General features: G+C 42.9%; 1 protein-coding gene across 1 annotated transcript in view; it reads right to left on the bottom strand.

The window, feature by feature from the left end:
• Positions 1–790: 790 nt before the first annotated feature.
• The window catches only part of LOC6539817 (MOXD1 homolog 2), a 111270-nt gene continuing 95411 nt past the window's right edge, over positions 791–16649 (bottom strand). Inside the window, exons 10-11 of the mRNA XM_039373509.2 lie at positions 9121–9289; positions 791–6126 (exon numbers count right to left, since the gene is read on the bottom strand). Of these exons, the coding sequence (XP_039229443.1) occupies positions 5815–6126; positions 9121–9289 (481 nt within the window). The 3' untranslated portion in view covers positions 791–5814. The remainder of the gene's footprint in view (positions 6127–9120; positions 9290–16649) is intronic.

The raw sequence follows: 16649 nt of genomic DNA, 5'->3' as shown, positions 1-16649 counted from the left end.
GATCAGGAGTAATAGCCGAGTCGATAACCGTCTGTCCGCCCGCTCTAACGCTCACAAACCGCCCAAAACTGCCACGCCCACACTTTTGAAAAATCTTTTGATATTTTTTCATTTTTGTATTGGTCTTGTAAATTTCTATGGATGTGCCAAAAAACTTTTTTTTTACGCCCATTCTAACGCTCACAAACCGCCCAAAGCTGCCACGCATACATATTTGAAAAATGATTCGATATTTCTTCATTTTTGTACTAGTTTTGTAAATTTCTATCGATTTACCAAACAAATTTTTGCCACGCCCACTCTAACGCCCACAAACCGCCAAAAACTGTCAGTGTTGAAGACTCCTTCGCACATCCACTAGCTGAGTAACGGGTATCACATAGTCGGGAACTCGACTATAGCGTTCTCTCTTGTTGTTGTTGCACTTTGTAAACATTTTCATGGCAACGTTTTCAGCTTTTCAGGAAGTTATGTAATGATTCTGCATTTAACTAAATTTGCATAAATAAATACAAAGGAATTTAAGGGGATATAATATTCCTATCTACTAAAATATTTGTTTAAGTACTCGTACTTTTGCAGTCGCAACGAATCTACAATTTCAATTAAAAGGTGCTTGCCAAAAATCAACCTCATTTGTATTTATGTTGAATTTAACCCAAGATGCTCAACTGAGACAATGAAACACATTTTATTTCTATATATATATATATATATATATATATATATATTTAATTTATACTTTATTTTATTGTTTGTTTTGTTTTACTTTTTCGGTTTTCATCATTTCTTGTTATAGTAAAAGTTGCTTAGCTTGCGGTTTTAGTATATTACAAAATTATTTTAGTGAATAACTTAAAAACATTCATAGAGAGTAGTGGTTGTAGTAGTCGGAACTTAGCTCACAATCAAACAATGTAGTTCACAATAGATAAATGATGTTCGTCCGCCCTCCTTTTGTTCTCCTCACTCTACTTCCGGTTCTCAACAATCATTATCATTTAGTTCGGTATCAAAAATGTCTGGTTTCTAACTGTGTCGGAGTGTGGCTGTTCGTGAGTCTTGATTTGGCTGTGAGAGTAGAGGCAACCGCTTCCTTGTAACCTTAGACAGCTTGAGGTAATGTTGAGCTCAGCTTGAGGTTATTCGAATTAAAAGTGTGCGGGCCAGTTGGCGGCGACTGAAGAGCGCTTAAGGAAAGCCCGTTAGGGAATTTAGCGATTTACTGGTATTTAGGAGGTACTAACTCCGGTTCTTCGCTGTCCTCTTACTACTTAAAGTATCAAGTGCAGATGCCTCCGTTCTCGCAGAACTCGATTCTGATGTCTATCGCTTATGATCAAGTGTGGTTATCCTTTTATTGAACTTTATTTTAAGTTTCCTTCTGGGGATTGATCTATACGTTTTTTCTGGCGACAGGTTTGGGTTACTGTGTGGTTGAGCTTATCTTTATTTATCCGTACGTTACGATATATTTATGTTGGTATGCATATGTTTATGTATCTATGTGGGCCTGTTCGTATGTATTCCGTTTCATTCAGGACTTATACACAAATACTGATGATGTTTCTAAGATGCCGGCTGTGTAAGTTCTCTTTAATAAATGTATGGTATGTATGCTTCTTAGATCATTTCATATTTAGCTCTTGTGTCCTCGTTATCAATATGCAACTTTTCTACTATGGCTAACGACAATGCAACTACAATTTTTGGGGGTTTTCTAACGACACATTTAAATATTTTTGCAAACTGCTCTACTTTAAAATAGTTTTTGTTTTACGCTTTAATCATATCAAATCAATGTCTGCCTTCTTCAACCCTCTATCTCTCCCCTGTTCCTGTTCCCATTTGCTTTCCCTTTTTCAATTCAGACCATTTCCATTTCCACATCCGTTTTGGTTTCTGCCAATAGGCTGCCAAAAAAGTATGCTACACGTTTCTTCCGTCGATCGTCCACTATGCCTTACTGTTATCGTTTGCCTAGAGTTAGAGTATTTGCTTAGCCTACCTCTCTTCCTATTGATAGCTATGCGTTTGCTCATTATTGCTTTTACTTTTACGTTATTACTCATATATATCTATAGTTTTCCTGGGATCTCACGCTGCACATACCATCTTGGCTTAGGGCTTCTATTGCTATGAAAAAATCAAGGTACACACTAAAAATAGTTAGGTTTTTGTTCATCGCTTTAGGTAGGTTGTGTTTGGTTTTGGTTTCCCGTCATTCCATATTTTCACATTCACTTCTTCGCATTTCCTCTTCCGCAAAAATAAAAACTATCAATATAGGGCCTAAGAACATATACACAAATCTTGATACTACTTAAATGCTTTATTGTGTTTCTCAGTGTGCGGGTGTGTTTCTGTGTTTGTTATTTTGCCACCTTGACAGCTTCCAATCTGCATCCTAGTGAATCGGGCGGTTCTTTTCTTTGTTCTCGGGATGCCTTTGAGCAGATGAACAAAAGGTGTCTTTGAGGCGTCAGCAGAATGGGGAAACAAGTTAAACGAGCTAATTGGGTCAGTTTTAAAAACTTATTAGTTTCCTGGATGGAGTGCTCCGCTTCCGCTTCCGCTTTTTCTATGCCAACAAAGGACCATAGTTAGAGTGGGTCAAAGCGGAGCAAAAAAAGTGTAATGCTTATAGACGGCAAGAAGACTGAGCCAAGTGGACGCGCCGGACAAAGCATTGAGCCACCAGAGCCTGAGCATGGCCAAAGCCGGGCAGAAGAGATGGACTGAAAAACTCTGCTCCGCGTTCCGATTATTCTGCTCAGGACTCCTGTGCTCCTATCGTCCCTGGACCATTACGGCAAGGAAGCCCGATTCATTGGATTAATCTGCGTAGATTTTCGGTCAGGTTGATGCAGCTCCTTATCAGCTTATGTTCCCGAAACACCCATTCCCGACCCCTGGTCTCCGTCGCCGGTTATCTTTTGCTTTGCCGATGTGCTTCTCCGGTGTATTTGTGTTCCGGGGTATTTAGCTTTATTTGAATTATTTCATTTTAGCATTCGTCTAGTTCCCATTTATTACGTTTTGTATAAGTAGTTTTTGAAACTGTTTTCCAACTTTTTTATCATTTCTATCGCAAGTACATTTTCCAAAACCGTTTTTGTTGTTTGCATTTCATTAAATTATATGAATACATTTCCCTCTGTTTTTGTGTGTGCTTGAGTGTGTTGTGTGTCTGTTTGCCAGTTGGCCAAACTAATTTCCAATTGGCGAGCCAAAGAAGGAATGTTTTCGTTTTAGTTTCCCTCTGCTGCCTTTGTAATTGTGCGCCTTGTTTTTGCCTAGTTCCCTTTTCTGTTTTTTTCCGGGCAAGAAGTTTAATTAATGTGCAAAACAAAGGTAAAAAGAGGCAACGGAAAAAGTGGCCAGGTTGCTATGACAAAGGACACAGCGGGCGAATCGAATGCCAAAACTATGCGAACGATGTCGGTTGCTCATCGCTCCTAATTAGACCTAGTGGGGGCTGCCGGCACGGCTGAAGGCGCCGGCGTTTAACTGGAAGTGATGGGGTTCGGGTGGGAAAGAGGGTCCATTAAAAAGTTACCAACAAGTGGAAAACCTCAAAAACAGGATGGCCCATATATAAAGGCCGCGTTTCTGGCTGCAGCAAAGTTTTACTTTTTCAGCTAACTGGAATGTCAGTGTGTGCGTGTGTGACTGTGTGTCTGTGTGAGGCAAACTTTTAATAGTTAAGCGCAATAAAGTGTTTTCTCTTTGTCGCTTCTTGTTTAAATGTTATTTTGATTGTTTCAACTTTGCATTTGCTTTCTGTTTACGCCAACTTGTCACTAATCTTTGTTACATCTGTTATCCTAAAATATATATGATTTGTATATATAGCGTGCGACTTCTCGCGATCGCTTCAAGGAGGCTTATCATCAGCTTTTGGTATAAAAATGTTTTTTCTTGTTATCGCTTTATGCTTTGCTTTATTTGTTTTTTATTTCGTTTCTCTCTTTTTTGTATAAAATACTCACATTCACATTTACAACTACGAACCACGTAACTACTTATAGATGTATGGTATTGTATATATAGACTTTATAGTTATAGTTATCGTATGTGTATATATAAATGTACTTTATATTTATGTCGTATGTATATGGTATATTTTAACTACTTCGAGCAGATCTTGGCGGCGCCGTAGAACACTTCTAAGTGTCTTCTAACTGTCTATCCGTATGTAATGTAAGGTAGAACCTAGAGGGACATTTAATACTACGCCTAGAACTGCTAGAGCCGAAAGAGCTGATCGAGAGCCGTACCTAATCACACACCCTGTATAATGCTTCTCTCCACCTTTCCATTCATCCAATTATTTTCCGTTCTCCGTCCGCTAGAGTACTATATATTTACAACTTAGGTCTAGAAAGTTATAGCCTATCGTGCTAAACGTGTAGAGTTATAGTAGAACGACAGCGAGTAAGAAGGAGAGGAGGCAACACTTTGAGTGTTCAGAATATTTATGCTTCTTTTCCTTAGTTTCGTTTCGAAGTTGAAAGAGCAGGTAGATTTGCATTAGGTAACTGAATGAAACTTAGCATAAAGCGCGAGTGTAGTGTTATTTGAATATGTTTACGAAAAGGAATAACATATATGCAAATTGCGATCAAATTAAATGGATAGTTATGAGTTGACAGCTTTCATAGAAACGAAAAAACCGGTGCCAAATGAGTCGGTTCATTTGCATCCTTTTTTCAACTTGCCTAAACTACTAAACACATTAGGTGAGTTAGCCCCCGCTTTCCGTTAATTAATTTCCCTTCTTAGTCTTTAGCAAAACAGAGTAAATTCATCCAAGTCTTTTCTAAAGTTACGTTTAACTAAATCCTTTCTGTCTCTCTCGATTTGCTTCTCTTAAATGGACGTATAAAGTTAATGCATGCTTCTGTCTTTTTTGTGTGTTTGTTTGAGTGATGTATTTATGATTCCGCTCGAACTTAGTTCCACCTAGTACCTCGGACTAAACTTAACCGGGGGAGGGATGAAGGGCCTGATGTACGTTCCTCTTCTTGCCACTTGATGCCTTTCCCTTCTACGATTGTTTTTTGCAATGCCCAACAAAACCCACAAGACGCTCAAGCTTTACATAAGTCAGACCCTATATGTATGTATACATAGATATCTAAATATAGGTGTATGGTTTATATCCATTATGGTTGAAGGAATGACTGCTATATATGTAAGTAGCCACGGTGTATATCTATAATATCTGTATCTTTTACAATTTCGCATTTTGTATATTTTATAACGACAACAACAACTAATTATTGCTTTTCGGTTTTTCTCGACATTATTTTGCTTATTTTTTCATTTTTATTTTCATTTTCTTGTTTTAGTTTTTGTTTTTGACATTTGTTTTTTTTCAGCTTAGACTACTTAAAAAAATCATCAATAATTTACTAAAACTCTACAACAAAATCAACAAAACTGTGGAGGGAGGAGCTTAAATGAATGGGCGTTAGGGACTAGCAGGTGTACGGGGCTTCGGCGCTGGAAAAGCTGTTATACGCTAGCTTATTATGAATATTTCATGGTTTCCTCTTTCGCATTTTCATTGTGCTTCTGCTTCTATTTGTATCTGTATCTGTAAATGTATCTGTATCTGTAGTAGGATTAAGAAATGTCATTTGTAGTTAGAGAGAGCTATAGTTGAGTTGCGTTTGCTATTTCAGTACCCTATTTTCGCTTTTCACTGATTTTCATCTGTACTTTAGCAGTATGGTTAGTTAAGTGTATTGAGACGGTGGTGCTTGTGGTGCTGCTGCTTCGTCTGCCGCCGAATCCCTTTCAATCCCCTCACGTCCTAAGCATCAGCAGGAGCCACCAGGACGATGCGCCCAGCCAGAGCAGGCAGCTGATGAAGTGGCGACCGCTCCCGCGGCTCAGGCCGTGGACGTCGGTGGCCGAGCTGCGACTGCTCCGCGCCGCTCCCTCGATAATGTTGTTGTTGTCCAGCTCGTGGAGCACCGGTAGCTCGCTAAGGTCGGACGCGGGCGGCGGGGCGGTGCGCTCGGTGGGCGGGGCCAAGGGCCGCTTTGGTTTGCACCGCCGGTGCTTTTTGTACGTCTTGGTCACATTTATGCTGTAGCCCTCGAGGAACTCGGAGCCCTGTGGGGCGATAAAGAGAAGGAAATGGCAAACATTAGCGGCTGCGGCTCTAGATCTGTATATAATAAATTACGACATTAATTACATTTTTCTCCATTTCCAACGCTTTTTGGACCGTTGTCCTTTCGAGACGAAGGAGTGAGCGAGGAAATTGAAAAGCTTATTTATGCCGTTGACAGTGCAAAATAAAAAGTGAAAGGACCCACGCCAAGGACACCTGACATAGGGATACTCTTTTGGACAAAAATGGAATTAATTAGGGTGATTGCTATAGAAATACTTTTTCAATTTATTGTATTATATTTCCAAATAGTTTCTTTTATGGTTTTACATAAAACAAAAGCATTTTTTGTAGTTGTTCTGCCATTCTAATAAAACCGTTTTATTAAAATATACCTATTCAACAAAATGTTTCAAGAATGTTTTGTGGCTCGATTTCATTAGAAAGCTTTCAAAACAGAGATCCAAAGGAGATAGGGTAAACAGCACACAAGTTTAAGTAGAACCCCGGGACAATTGCATAACCCTGAAGCTTTGCAGCAGGTTCCACACTCACTCTTTCCAATTCCCACGCCCACGCGGTGTTTACTCCTGGAGTCCCCAGTGAATTCACTGCGAAATTTTGTGTTTTAATTACGCTGAATAAATTTGTGTTTATAAATAGGTTGTTGCGGGGAGATCCTGGGACTTGCGCTGCGGTCAAATATTTTATGCCCAGTCGAAAATCTAAATCTAGCGAGTGTCTGTATTTGTATAAGGGGCGGGCATCGGTGGTCGGTGGGCGTGGCTGACTTCATAACGAGTGTTTACTAATAATATTATGCAAATCGTGGGACGGCTACGACGACGACGACGGCAGAGCTTGTTGTTGGTTGTTGAATTTTTGAAAAGGCATTTTGTGAATCGTTTTGGGGACATTCAAACGAGAACCAAAAAAAAAACAGAATCGGTTTGGGATTCCATGGGAGCAGCCAAATGCTTGACAGACACTTCCACATCCACATCCGAATCCAAATCCATCTGCAGGTGTGGAGGTGTGGGTTTGAGAAGCGTTCGCCTTGTTGCCACCACCGACAAACATTTTAATTTTAATTGAAAAGGAATGTGTGTTGGTTTGTTTGTTTGTTTCCATAGCCATTCAGGTTGAACAGCATAAAATGTGCAATTTTGAGTTATGCATAAATTTGAGGCTTTAATAGCTCGCTCTGGTCTCAATTTCTGGCTGCCCCAAAGCTAGGCTATAGCTTTTCCGGTGCCTGTGTGCAGAGGTTGACATGCTAATTAGGTTGGCCTGCTTTGGCTTTGGTCTTTTTTGTGGGCTCCGCTTACCGGCTTTGAAAGCCAAAGCCGCCCAAAAAATGGCGCTACCATATTTAATATTATGATAATTAAGTCGATATAATAAGGGGACTTTGTATTAAGGAGTAGGTGCCAAAGACTTGATTACGCTATGTGCAGGCAAGCAACTCCGGTCATAACTTAATATCAATCATTCAGTTTTTAGGGCGTTTGCCAGTTGGTTACGCTTCCGGAATTAATCCGGCTGAATCCTCTTGCTCACTGCCTTATCAGCTTGAGATCTTTTTGGTAACGGAAACTTGGCCTTCCGATTCACCGAACCCTGGGGATCTGGGAGCGTTGTGAAAACTAATCACAGACTTTTTCAGTTCCTTTGTCACCTTTTTGTCGCTGTATATTTTCCGCTACATTTAACTGCCGTTCACCTCTTGCCCAAGCACACACTATAGGTTTTTTTGCTTGCTTCTCTGCTAATTTGGGGGCTTAGGGGACTTTTACAAATTCGATGGGCCTGTCCGTCAAGTGGGAGGTCAGGGAGATGCCTTCGGCTGAGTTCTTCAATGAATTATTGACTAAAGGACAACGGCAAAAAATGGAGGAGCCCTAACTGAACCGAGGTGAAACGGCCAACAATATTTAACGCAATAGCACGGAAAATCGATGACAATTCAAGCGTTGATAATTTTGCTCCAGAGCCTTAGTCGGAGTAGGAGCCACAGGCGAAAACACAAAGTGGACGCCTGGCCAGTCGTTGGAATAAAAATGGCAACAATTCCCAACTTAAGCAATTTCCAACAATTTCCACAGTGCAAAGTATTAAAGGCCGAGCCAGCAAAGCGGAGAAAGAGAATGTTAGAGAATCATGCTCATATGGGAGTATTCAGTCAGTTGGTCTAAACCATTTTGGACGTGAATTAGGGCCAGCTGGTTGGAAGTCGTCTGTCGGCTTGGTCCTGTTCCGGCTCGCCTCACTGTGTGACCCATTAGAATGATCGTTGTCGAAGCCGTACGTGTGTTGGCCTGATATATGTGACTTGGTCTACGAAAATGGAAGCCCACCATCCACATCCACTATGCACTATCCACTCCATGCTCCGCACTCTAGACTGCCGTAAAGTGGCGCCTAACAAACTCGAACGAGCGCTGCCCATGGCCGCAATGCAATTGATTGCACTTTATAACGTGCGGTTTCCGGTAGACATTACCCGCATTTTGCCTCAAACGGCGGACGAGGGGATGTGGGATGTGGGAGTGGGGCGGGGGCTCGTGGGTTGGCCCTAATGTCTTTTCTGCTTTAACTCTCCTGCTGTATCGCGCCGCCCACCCCGGCCAATGAATAAATGAGCACTTGTCTGGGTCCTGCTGCTGTGGGTGTGTTGGCGTGGGTGTGGGTGGAGCCATCAAATGGCAGCAAGAAAAATTATCCCAGATATTGTCTAGCAATTTAGCTGATTAAGCTGATGGATGTAAAGCAGCAGGACGAGCGAAATGCTCTTGCGATTAAGGCGAATGGCGGAGTAAGAAGGACGAGATTGAGATGCTCAGATAGATAAAAAGGGTTAATGCGATTTCAACTGTGACAAAGCGGACGGGGACAATCCCCATCTTGGCAGTCGTTGGAAAAGTAGAGCACTCCATCTTTAGACCATCGCCGATATCATCGGGCATAAATCGAAATGTCTGGCTTCAACTTACCGGCACCACATGATTCTTGGCCCCCCAGCAAATGGGCTTGAAGCTGCCCTTGCGTGTGGCCTCCTGGAATTCGCCAAATTGATTCTCCCAGTCGTAGGATATCAGACGTGCCTCCAGTGTCATTCCGGCCAATTCGGGCGGCGATGATATAAGCACGGGGTTTGAGTCGCTGCAAGATAAGACATAAAGATACAGAGCGTTAGAGGGCGAGGAAGCTAAATAACATTATTAACTTTATTATTATTGTCAACTTTGATTAGGACTTCAAATTTATTACACTCGCAAAACAAAGTAAGTGCGGCACCACGAAAAGGAGCTTTGCCAGCAAATTTTCAACTTTTACCCCAGAATCAAGAGGGTGCGATGAGTTGGGGCGCGGGTGGGGCAATCTTAATCCCCTCGGTAACACCCGGCAGATTTACGCTAGAATTTTCGTCAGCGAAGGCGCGCGCCCAGCAAAAACTTGAGCTAATTAATCTTTCAGATTTTCATTTGTGACGCGTCAAATACGTTGTTACAATTTCGGTCTGCCAAAGCGAAATAAAAACCGCACACGAACAGAACAGTAAGAAAAACCTAACAAATGGGCCAAAAGTGTAAAACCTCAGCGCCAGGCAATCAGTGGCGTAGTTCGGGGTTGCAAAACGGAAAACCCCGACCGGAAAAGTCGAGGGAGATGACTAATGGATTGGCTCATGGAAGTCATTTCTGCGGCTCTGTTTGGTTGCTGATTATTCAATTGTGCCAATCCCGCTGTTTGGGGCTTTCTCCTTTAACAAATATGTATAATTTGGCATTTTAATTTGATTTCTGTTTTTACTTAGAAATGTCCATTTATCACTTTTCAAGGACTTCATGCCCAAAGGCTTTTTCAGAGCCCGACTTGCACCGATTTATTGTCATTAGTTGCTGTCAGATTGCTTAGATTTGCAAATGCGAGACCCTTGGAAAGTTCAAAAACGTAATTGAACACATTGATAAATGGATCAGTCTAAAAGCTTGGAAAACTTAAAGATATATATCCACATGAGCACCTACTCGATAAGAAGATAACTTCTTAACTTTACAATGTAGAAAGAATTAATACTTGTTTGATTCCTATATTTTTATATATTGTTTTCCTTGACCCCGTATCTCTAAAAATTCGCTCTGCTCCAGATGTGGATTAATGCATTTAATGTGTAATTCTCTTTTGGAATATAATCTATTCCCGCTGCAGCACTTTTAGTTCACTACACCCCTGACTCGGATGTTGTGCAATATAAATTCCTTCTTTATATTCATTTCATTCATTCCGTCCATTCATTCATTTCGCTTGGTTTCGTTTCGTTTCGTTAGCTCAGAGCCGTCTGCCCCTCGACATGTCCGTCCGCCCTTACAATTAGGCTAATTAATTTTGGTTCTTTGCCGGGCATTACGAAAAATGTTGCTTTAATATCATAGAGCCCACACACATAGCGAGTGAGGGAGAGAAGGGGGGAGAAGGAGAGAGAAACGCACATTTTCTTTGTGCTATCCTGCGAGTTGTTTTTGGCGGCTGCCAGAATCCTTTGGAAGCCGCAAACAAATCTCTTTTAATTAATTTATGATTCCACTCAATCCGCATCGAGGGTTGTGTCTGCGAAAGCGCTCTCCGAGTGGAGAAAGGTGCCTGTGGTGGCAGGAGTGGAAGTGAGTGGCGAGCAATTCTTTGTGGTGGAGAGGTTGGGGGATGGAGAAGGTGGAAGTGCCGCTGCAACAGCCGCAACAATTTGCGGTTGGAAACACGAAAAATATTAATGTCCGTGGATTGATTGCAAAACCTCCCCTCTCACCAGCACCCTCTAATGGCGCTGGCCACTTGTGCGAGTCCTCCCGCATGTCCATGTCCGTGCGGTCCGTATCCATGTCCTGCGTCCTGCCATAATAATAATATAAAATAATATATGGTACGGCCCGACTTCGTCCATCTGTTTTGCGGCATTGTAGAACACTTACAGAAATATACACGCATTTCTGATTTGGTAATATCTATTTTGCAAGGTTCAATGCAATCACTAATAAGGCTATATTAAAGTTTAAGCTTTATGATATGCATTTTAACACAAGGTCTGTAGAATTCAGATAAATACATACACTTGCAAAGTGTATAAATAGTTTAAAGAAAGGTTTAAATGTTTATGTTTTGTCACTATGTGTCATTTTAACTCCTTTATTTTACATCCCTCTTCCATTATATGTATGCATACGCAGAAGATGCGTTTCAACGGTCTAAAAAATTTCTAGCAATGTATCTGTTGTGCATCTCCCTTTTACATTTGGTGCTTTGCGGTTCATTGGATGGATGTGCCGGAGGGTGGTGAGGGATGTTAGAGGTGGGGCGCCAGGTTCGCCGGCTAATATATCCGGCCTGCATGACCGTAACCGAAGCCACCGTGACCTCCCACATAGATATAATAAATATAAATGCAGTGGAAACGCACACAGATGTCGGTAATGTATAAACGGGATAACATCCTAGAGAGTATGTTGCCCGGCCCACCACACGCCACTCGCCACTGGAACGCCCCGTTGTGCGGCATCAATCGACGGCGTTTTAGCCTTATCGCCATTGACTTCATTGGCACTCAGTATAATTAAAATGATGGCCCAGCAGCAGCAACAGGATTGCAGCCAACTAGCCGGCAGCTACATTTGGCAGGACAAAGGATCCGGGGAACGGAGTGGGTTTGGACTTGGGTTTGGGGAGTCACTGGTCTGGCATTGTTGATTATAAAATCCAATGGCACATCACAATGCCAGCCTCGAAACGCATTTCGAGCGGAACCAGCTCTAGGCCACGGCCATGGACTCCAGCTCGAGCCACTCCAAGTCCCGTTGCATTTCTGCACTTCTTGTACACACATCCAATTCAACTCCGGAGTTGGGTTCTGCAACTGCAACTGCAATGCGCTTTGCAATGGCTTTATTTATGTAGCGTTATGACGACGGCGCATTCCACACAGCACACAGGAGGCGGAAGGGCGTGGCATGGTAGCAAGTGTGTGCTGGTGTGCATTTATGAGCTCCTGTTCGCATGGGGCAGAATTCAATTTTGAAGTCGAATGCAATTGCAATTGTCATAACGACCAAATGACCGTTTTTGATGACAAATGAAAACTAAAGTGAGCCTCGAGGGGGTGTTGGAAAATCGACCTATCTATTAGAATGTCACAAAAGAGAGGCAATGCATATATCAAGGCAACTTTAAATTAAAGCTAATTAATTAGTTCGAATACAAAAGCTTATTTTGTTTTATTGAAGTAGCTTTATTACACTATTCAAATGTCAAATATTTTTTGGGACCAAGACGTTGCATTTTTTAATTTAACAACACCTCAAATTGATCATTAAGCTCTGAGGAACGCGTAATAAAGAAGCAACCTTTTCTAAGTATAAACAAGAGTTCCCTCAACGTGGTATTAATCAACTCAGTAACTTTTCTCACGTTCCAAAGATTCATCCTTAACGGGATAAGGAAAGTAAGGGAACATCCAAATATCCCGGTAGATAATTGCAATAAACCGCGCAAAGAGTATTGATAACAAAGGCGAACGCGGCCGGAAGCCCAAAAAACTCCGTGTGTGCTGCCGGTCATCCGATATGCAAAGAAGGAGGCATGGCCAAGAAGGAAAAGTCATAAAGAAATAAAGTATATCATGAGCCTTAATGAGGCTCCCTTTTGGAATGGAATACCGTGCACAAAGAGGATATCTATATCACTCAGCCCCAAACAATTAACGAAAGCTGCGACCCAACGGCGAGTCAGGCACTATAAAATGAAGCCAATTTGCGTTGCTCAACAAACAGAAAACGCCAATAAACAAAGGCTGGCACGGTGGGCAGGCAAAATAACCGCGAACGGGAGCCGAAGCGAGAGCGAAGTGGACATGGAAATGGAAATGGAAATGCACACAACTTGAATAATTACTTTGATTTTAATGCCGGCACCAGATCCAGGCCAGTGGTAAGGCAGACACAAACGCGCATACAATTAAAATTAATTTCGGTGGCCATGGCAAGTGCGTAAATTGTAAAAACCACTATCACATTATTTTTTCTGGTTTTCCCTTTTTCGCTTCTCCCGACGCGTTCCACTCGTTTTGAAAAAGCGCACCCGAAATGGTCATCGGGCAGCTCGGAAAATCAGGCAACAAAACCCCAAAACGTAAAACGAAAATTAAGCCAATAACGGGGCAATCGTAGCGATTCTGGAATCAGGCTCTGGCCAAAGGACTCCTGGCAGGGAATGAACCGTGTGCGAGTATGTGGTAAAGAGGAGAGGAGAAGAGCGGACGGGACAGAAAACAGCCCATTGGGCGCATGATCAATGGAGCTCCGCGATTTCGAAGATGCACGGTAAGAAACCGGTAAACTATGATGCTTTTCATCAGTGTATGTGTATGAAATGAATTATATATCCTACAAATTCAGGTGCTACCTTATATAAGAAAAATGGATATATCTTTTGTATCGTTTGAAGCTGTAATTTAAAAAAAAGGAACATTCTATACATAACTTTTTCCATTCTGAAACTTCGTCAGCAACTACCAACCAACCGATTGGTTTCTCGCTATGCCAGATGCATTTCCCAGCCAGTTGATGTCCTGCTGCCAGCTACTGCACTTCCTCTCAGACACCCCACAACAACAGAACACCACTGCACCACAGCACCACTCACCACCCACCACCCACCTTCCAACAACCACTCGCCGCCGCCCCCTCCTCGGATGCATTGTATGCTTTATGGCCTTGGGCCCTGACGCACGCTAACGACTTCAATGAGTTTTGCATGATGACGACGACAACGAGGACAACGTAGTACGGCCTTCTGATAACTCCACCACCCTTCCACGAACACCCGCTCTGGGCAGCTCCATCATCACCACTCCCGTTATATTGTGTCGCATCTCGCTCCGACAGAGTGTACGAGTATGTGTGTTGGTCAACTCGGCCACAGTTGAAGTGCAAACAGTTTTGGAAGCCCCTTTGCTACACTTGCCGAAAATCTATGTGTATCAAATTAAATTGAATTTCAACCACAATAAACATTTTGGCTTAGAGTCCATTTGGGGAATGGGAATGGGGATGGGGATTGGGATTGGCGTTGGAGGAGGCTCTGATTGCGAGGATACCGGTTGGCATTTGCAAGTGGCTTATAATTACATTAGTTGCAGACCAATTGAGCCTCAATTTGGCCGCCCGATGCTGCTGGCTATGACCTGTGTGCATCATTAGCTTATCATTCAGCGTGGCATGCCGAGTGGAAACGAGGCACAGGTTGTATATGACCACTGTTGTGTGAACGAGAAGATAAAAACCTCAATTTGGATCAAGGATTTTTCCAATGTCTAGTTTAGTGTAGTTTAAACAAATCGAATTGTTAAACGGTCCAATTATCTCTTGAATTTCCATTTCAAATTTAATGGCATATTGTTTGAGGAATTTTATGTTCTTCCTCCCCACTTCCTGTTTAATTACCGCATACGAGAATTTAAAAGGATTAACAAGTTGATAGTGCACAAGGGCAGCTCCATAAACGAACCACATATATGTACACAGTACCCATTCCTATGGCAAAGTGATGTTATTGTTTCGCCTGTGCTCGCTTTCTATCATTGTTTAATTAAACCTGAAGCGTACAACATGCGCTACCTGCGGGCATAACTAGACATAGAACAAATAGGAGCCGCAGTCCACCTAACCACCCATTTAAAGTTGGGACTGTTGCACTTCCATTACTCCTTGTTCCCCGTTCCCAGGCCCACCGATTTCACTCGCTTGTTGTCGTTCGGGCTTTCATTATGAATTTTAATCCGCATATCGCATTCGCACTTTCGGCTGCAGGAGCTCCAGACCCGGGCCCTGCACTTCGTACCCCGAAACCCGGACCACAAGTCCCAGATCAGATTCGAATTCAGGGCCGGAGGAGGAGCTCCTGCCCGTAGCCGGACATGAAGCGCTACAAAATTGCAGTGGCCATAATAACTGCCCAACAGCAATAATAAGAACAACAATGGGTACAATGCGGGGAGCAGGGAGCAGGGAGCGGGGAGCATTGTATTAAACAAACAACAACAAGCGCGTGAAACAACAAGGCCAACAATAACACAGGCGGAGATGGCCTGAACCCGTATTCCTCCCGACTTCCGACTTCCGAGTCCCGTCTCCCGTCTCCCGGCTCCCGGCTCCGGCCATCCGTAGCAGTCCCATAACGACAGACAATTGCAAATGACTTTATCAATTCATGTCGATTTCGGGTACACGCAGTTCAGTTCAAATGTCGTCGGGCGGACGGGGGCATACGATGTTTGGGTCCATGAGTCCATGAAGTGGACATTGTCTGGACAAAAAGCCAGTGGATGCGCCATGGGCCTCCGCTCAGCAATCGCTTACAACAAAAAGTTGTAAGCAAACAAAGCCGGTGGATGGTGGGTTCGATTGTCCGGCTTAGTGCGATGGAATTTGATAGGATCTGAGCCGAGGTGGTATATTGAATGTATTCACTGCTAACCCGTTATCAAAGATAGTGATTAGCACTCCTTAGCTTCCATCTTGTCTGAAACCAATGAAGCCGCAACGATCGATTTTTATTCAAATGTAATCTCAGCCAACCGAGTAACTCATTTACGTGGCCATGTTTTCCGCTCCTGACCTTTTTGCCCGGACCAACCGTAATCCATTTATGCCGTTTACTTTGATTTGCGGTGTTTCTCCATCACGGCAGAGCTTAGAAAATTATCTTTGATTCGGCTTGATTCGATTCCCTGTGCCAATAGGAAGTGATTAACTGGGCGTGCCAGATCTTTGCCCACACTCTCGCTTAATTTCGACTAATTTTCAGCGCACGCTTTAATACAATATTTATATTCTCGGGCTGATTTATCCCAGACCGATGGGGCTGCACTGCCGCAACCATTCAAGAGTCAAGTGGTGGGTGGTGGTGGTGAACAACGATGGGGGTTAAAGAACCCTGAATGGACCCTGAATGACGACTGAGTGATGGCTGGTTGGATGTCAGGTCTTCTGTGCGCTGTTTATTTACCACTTGACGGTAATAGAAATCAATATTTTCTAAATAAAAGCGAGGTTTTCTCCCTGCAGCGAGGTCGTGGGCTGCTGCTGTCTCGAAATTTATTTTTCCACATTCACAATTCTCAATTAGAGCGGAGCCGGCTGCAGCGCAGTACTCAGTTCATTTTCCGATTGTTTGTTAGGCAAATACTTCAGAATTGAGAATACCCGAGTGCGGCTACGAGGAGCTTTGACCTCCAGTCCCCACTGGCACTTCCTATCCTGGCGCTCTGCGAGTTCGTTAGGTGATTTGGTTATGCAACAACATCATTAAATCACCAATTACTTTAGTCAACAGAGGAATAAACCGAATTTCCTTATACACAAGCCGGGTCCCGACAAGGTCGAGTGGGCGGAATGAAGAGTACGGGTCGAGAATGGGCGAAGAGGTAGAGACGAGTTCCGGAAAGCTACAATGGATCCAAATTGAAAGTGAA

Source organism: Drosophila yakuba, chromosome 3L (assembly GCF_016746365.2).
Source record: "Drosophila yakuba strain Tai18E2 chromosome 3L, Prin_Dyak_Tai18E2_2.1, whole genome shotgun sequence".
NCBI classification, from domain to species: Eukaryota; Metazoa; Arthropoda; class Insecta; order Diptera; family Drosophilidae; genus Drosophila; species Drosophila yakuba.
Note: the sequence above shows the minus strand (reverse complement) of the source record. Positions and strands in the feature narration are given on the sequence as shown.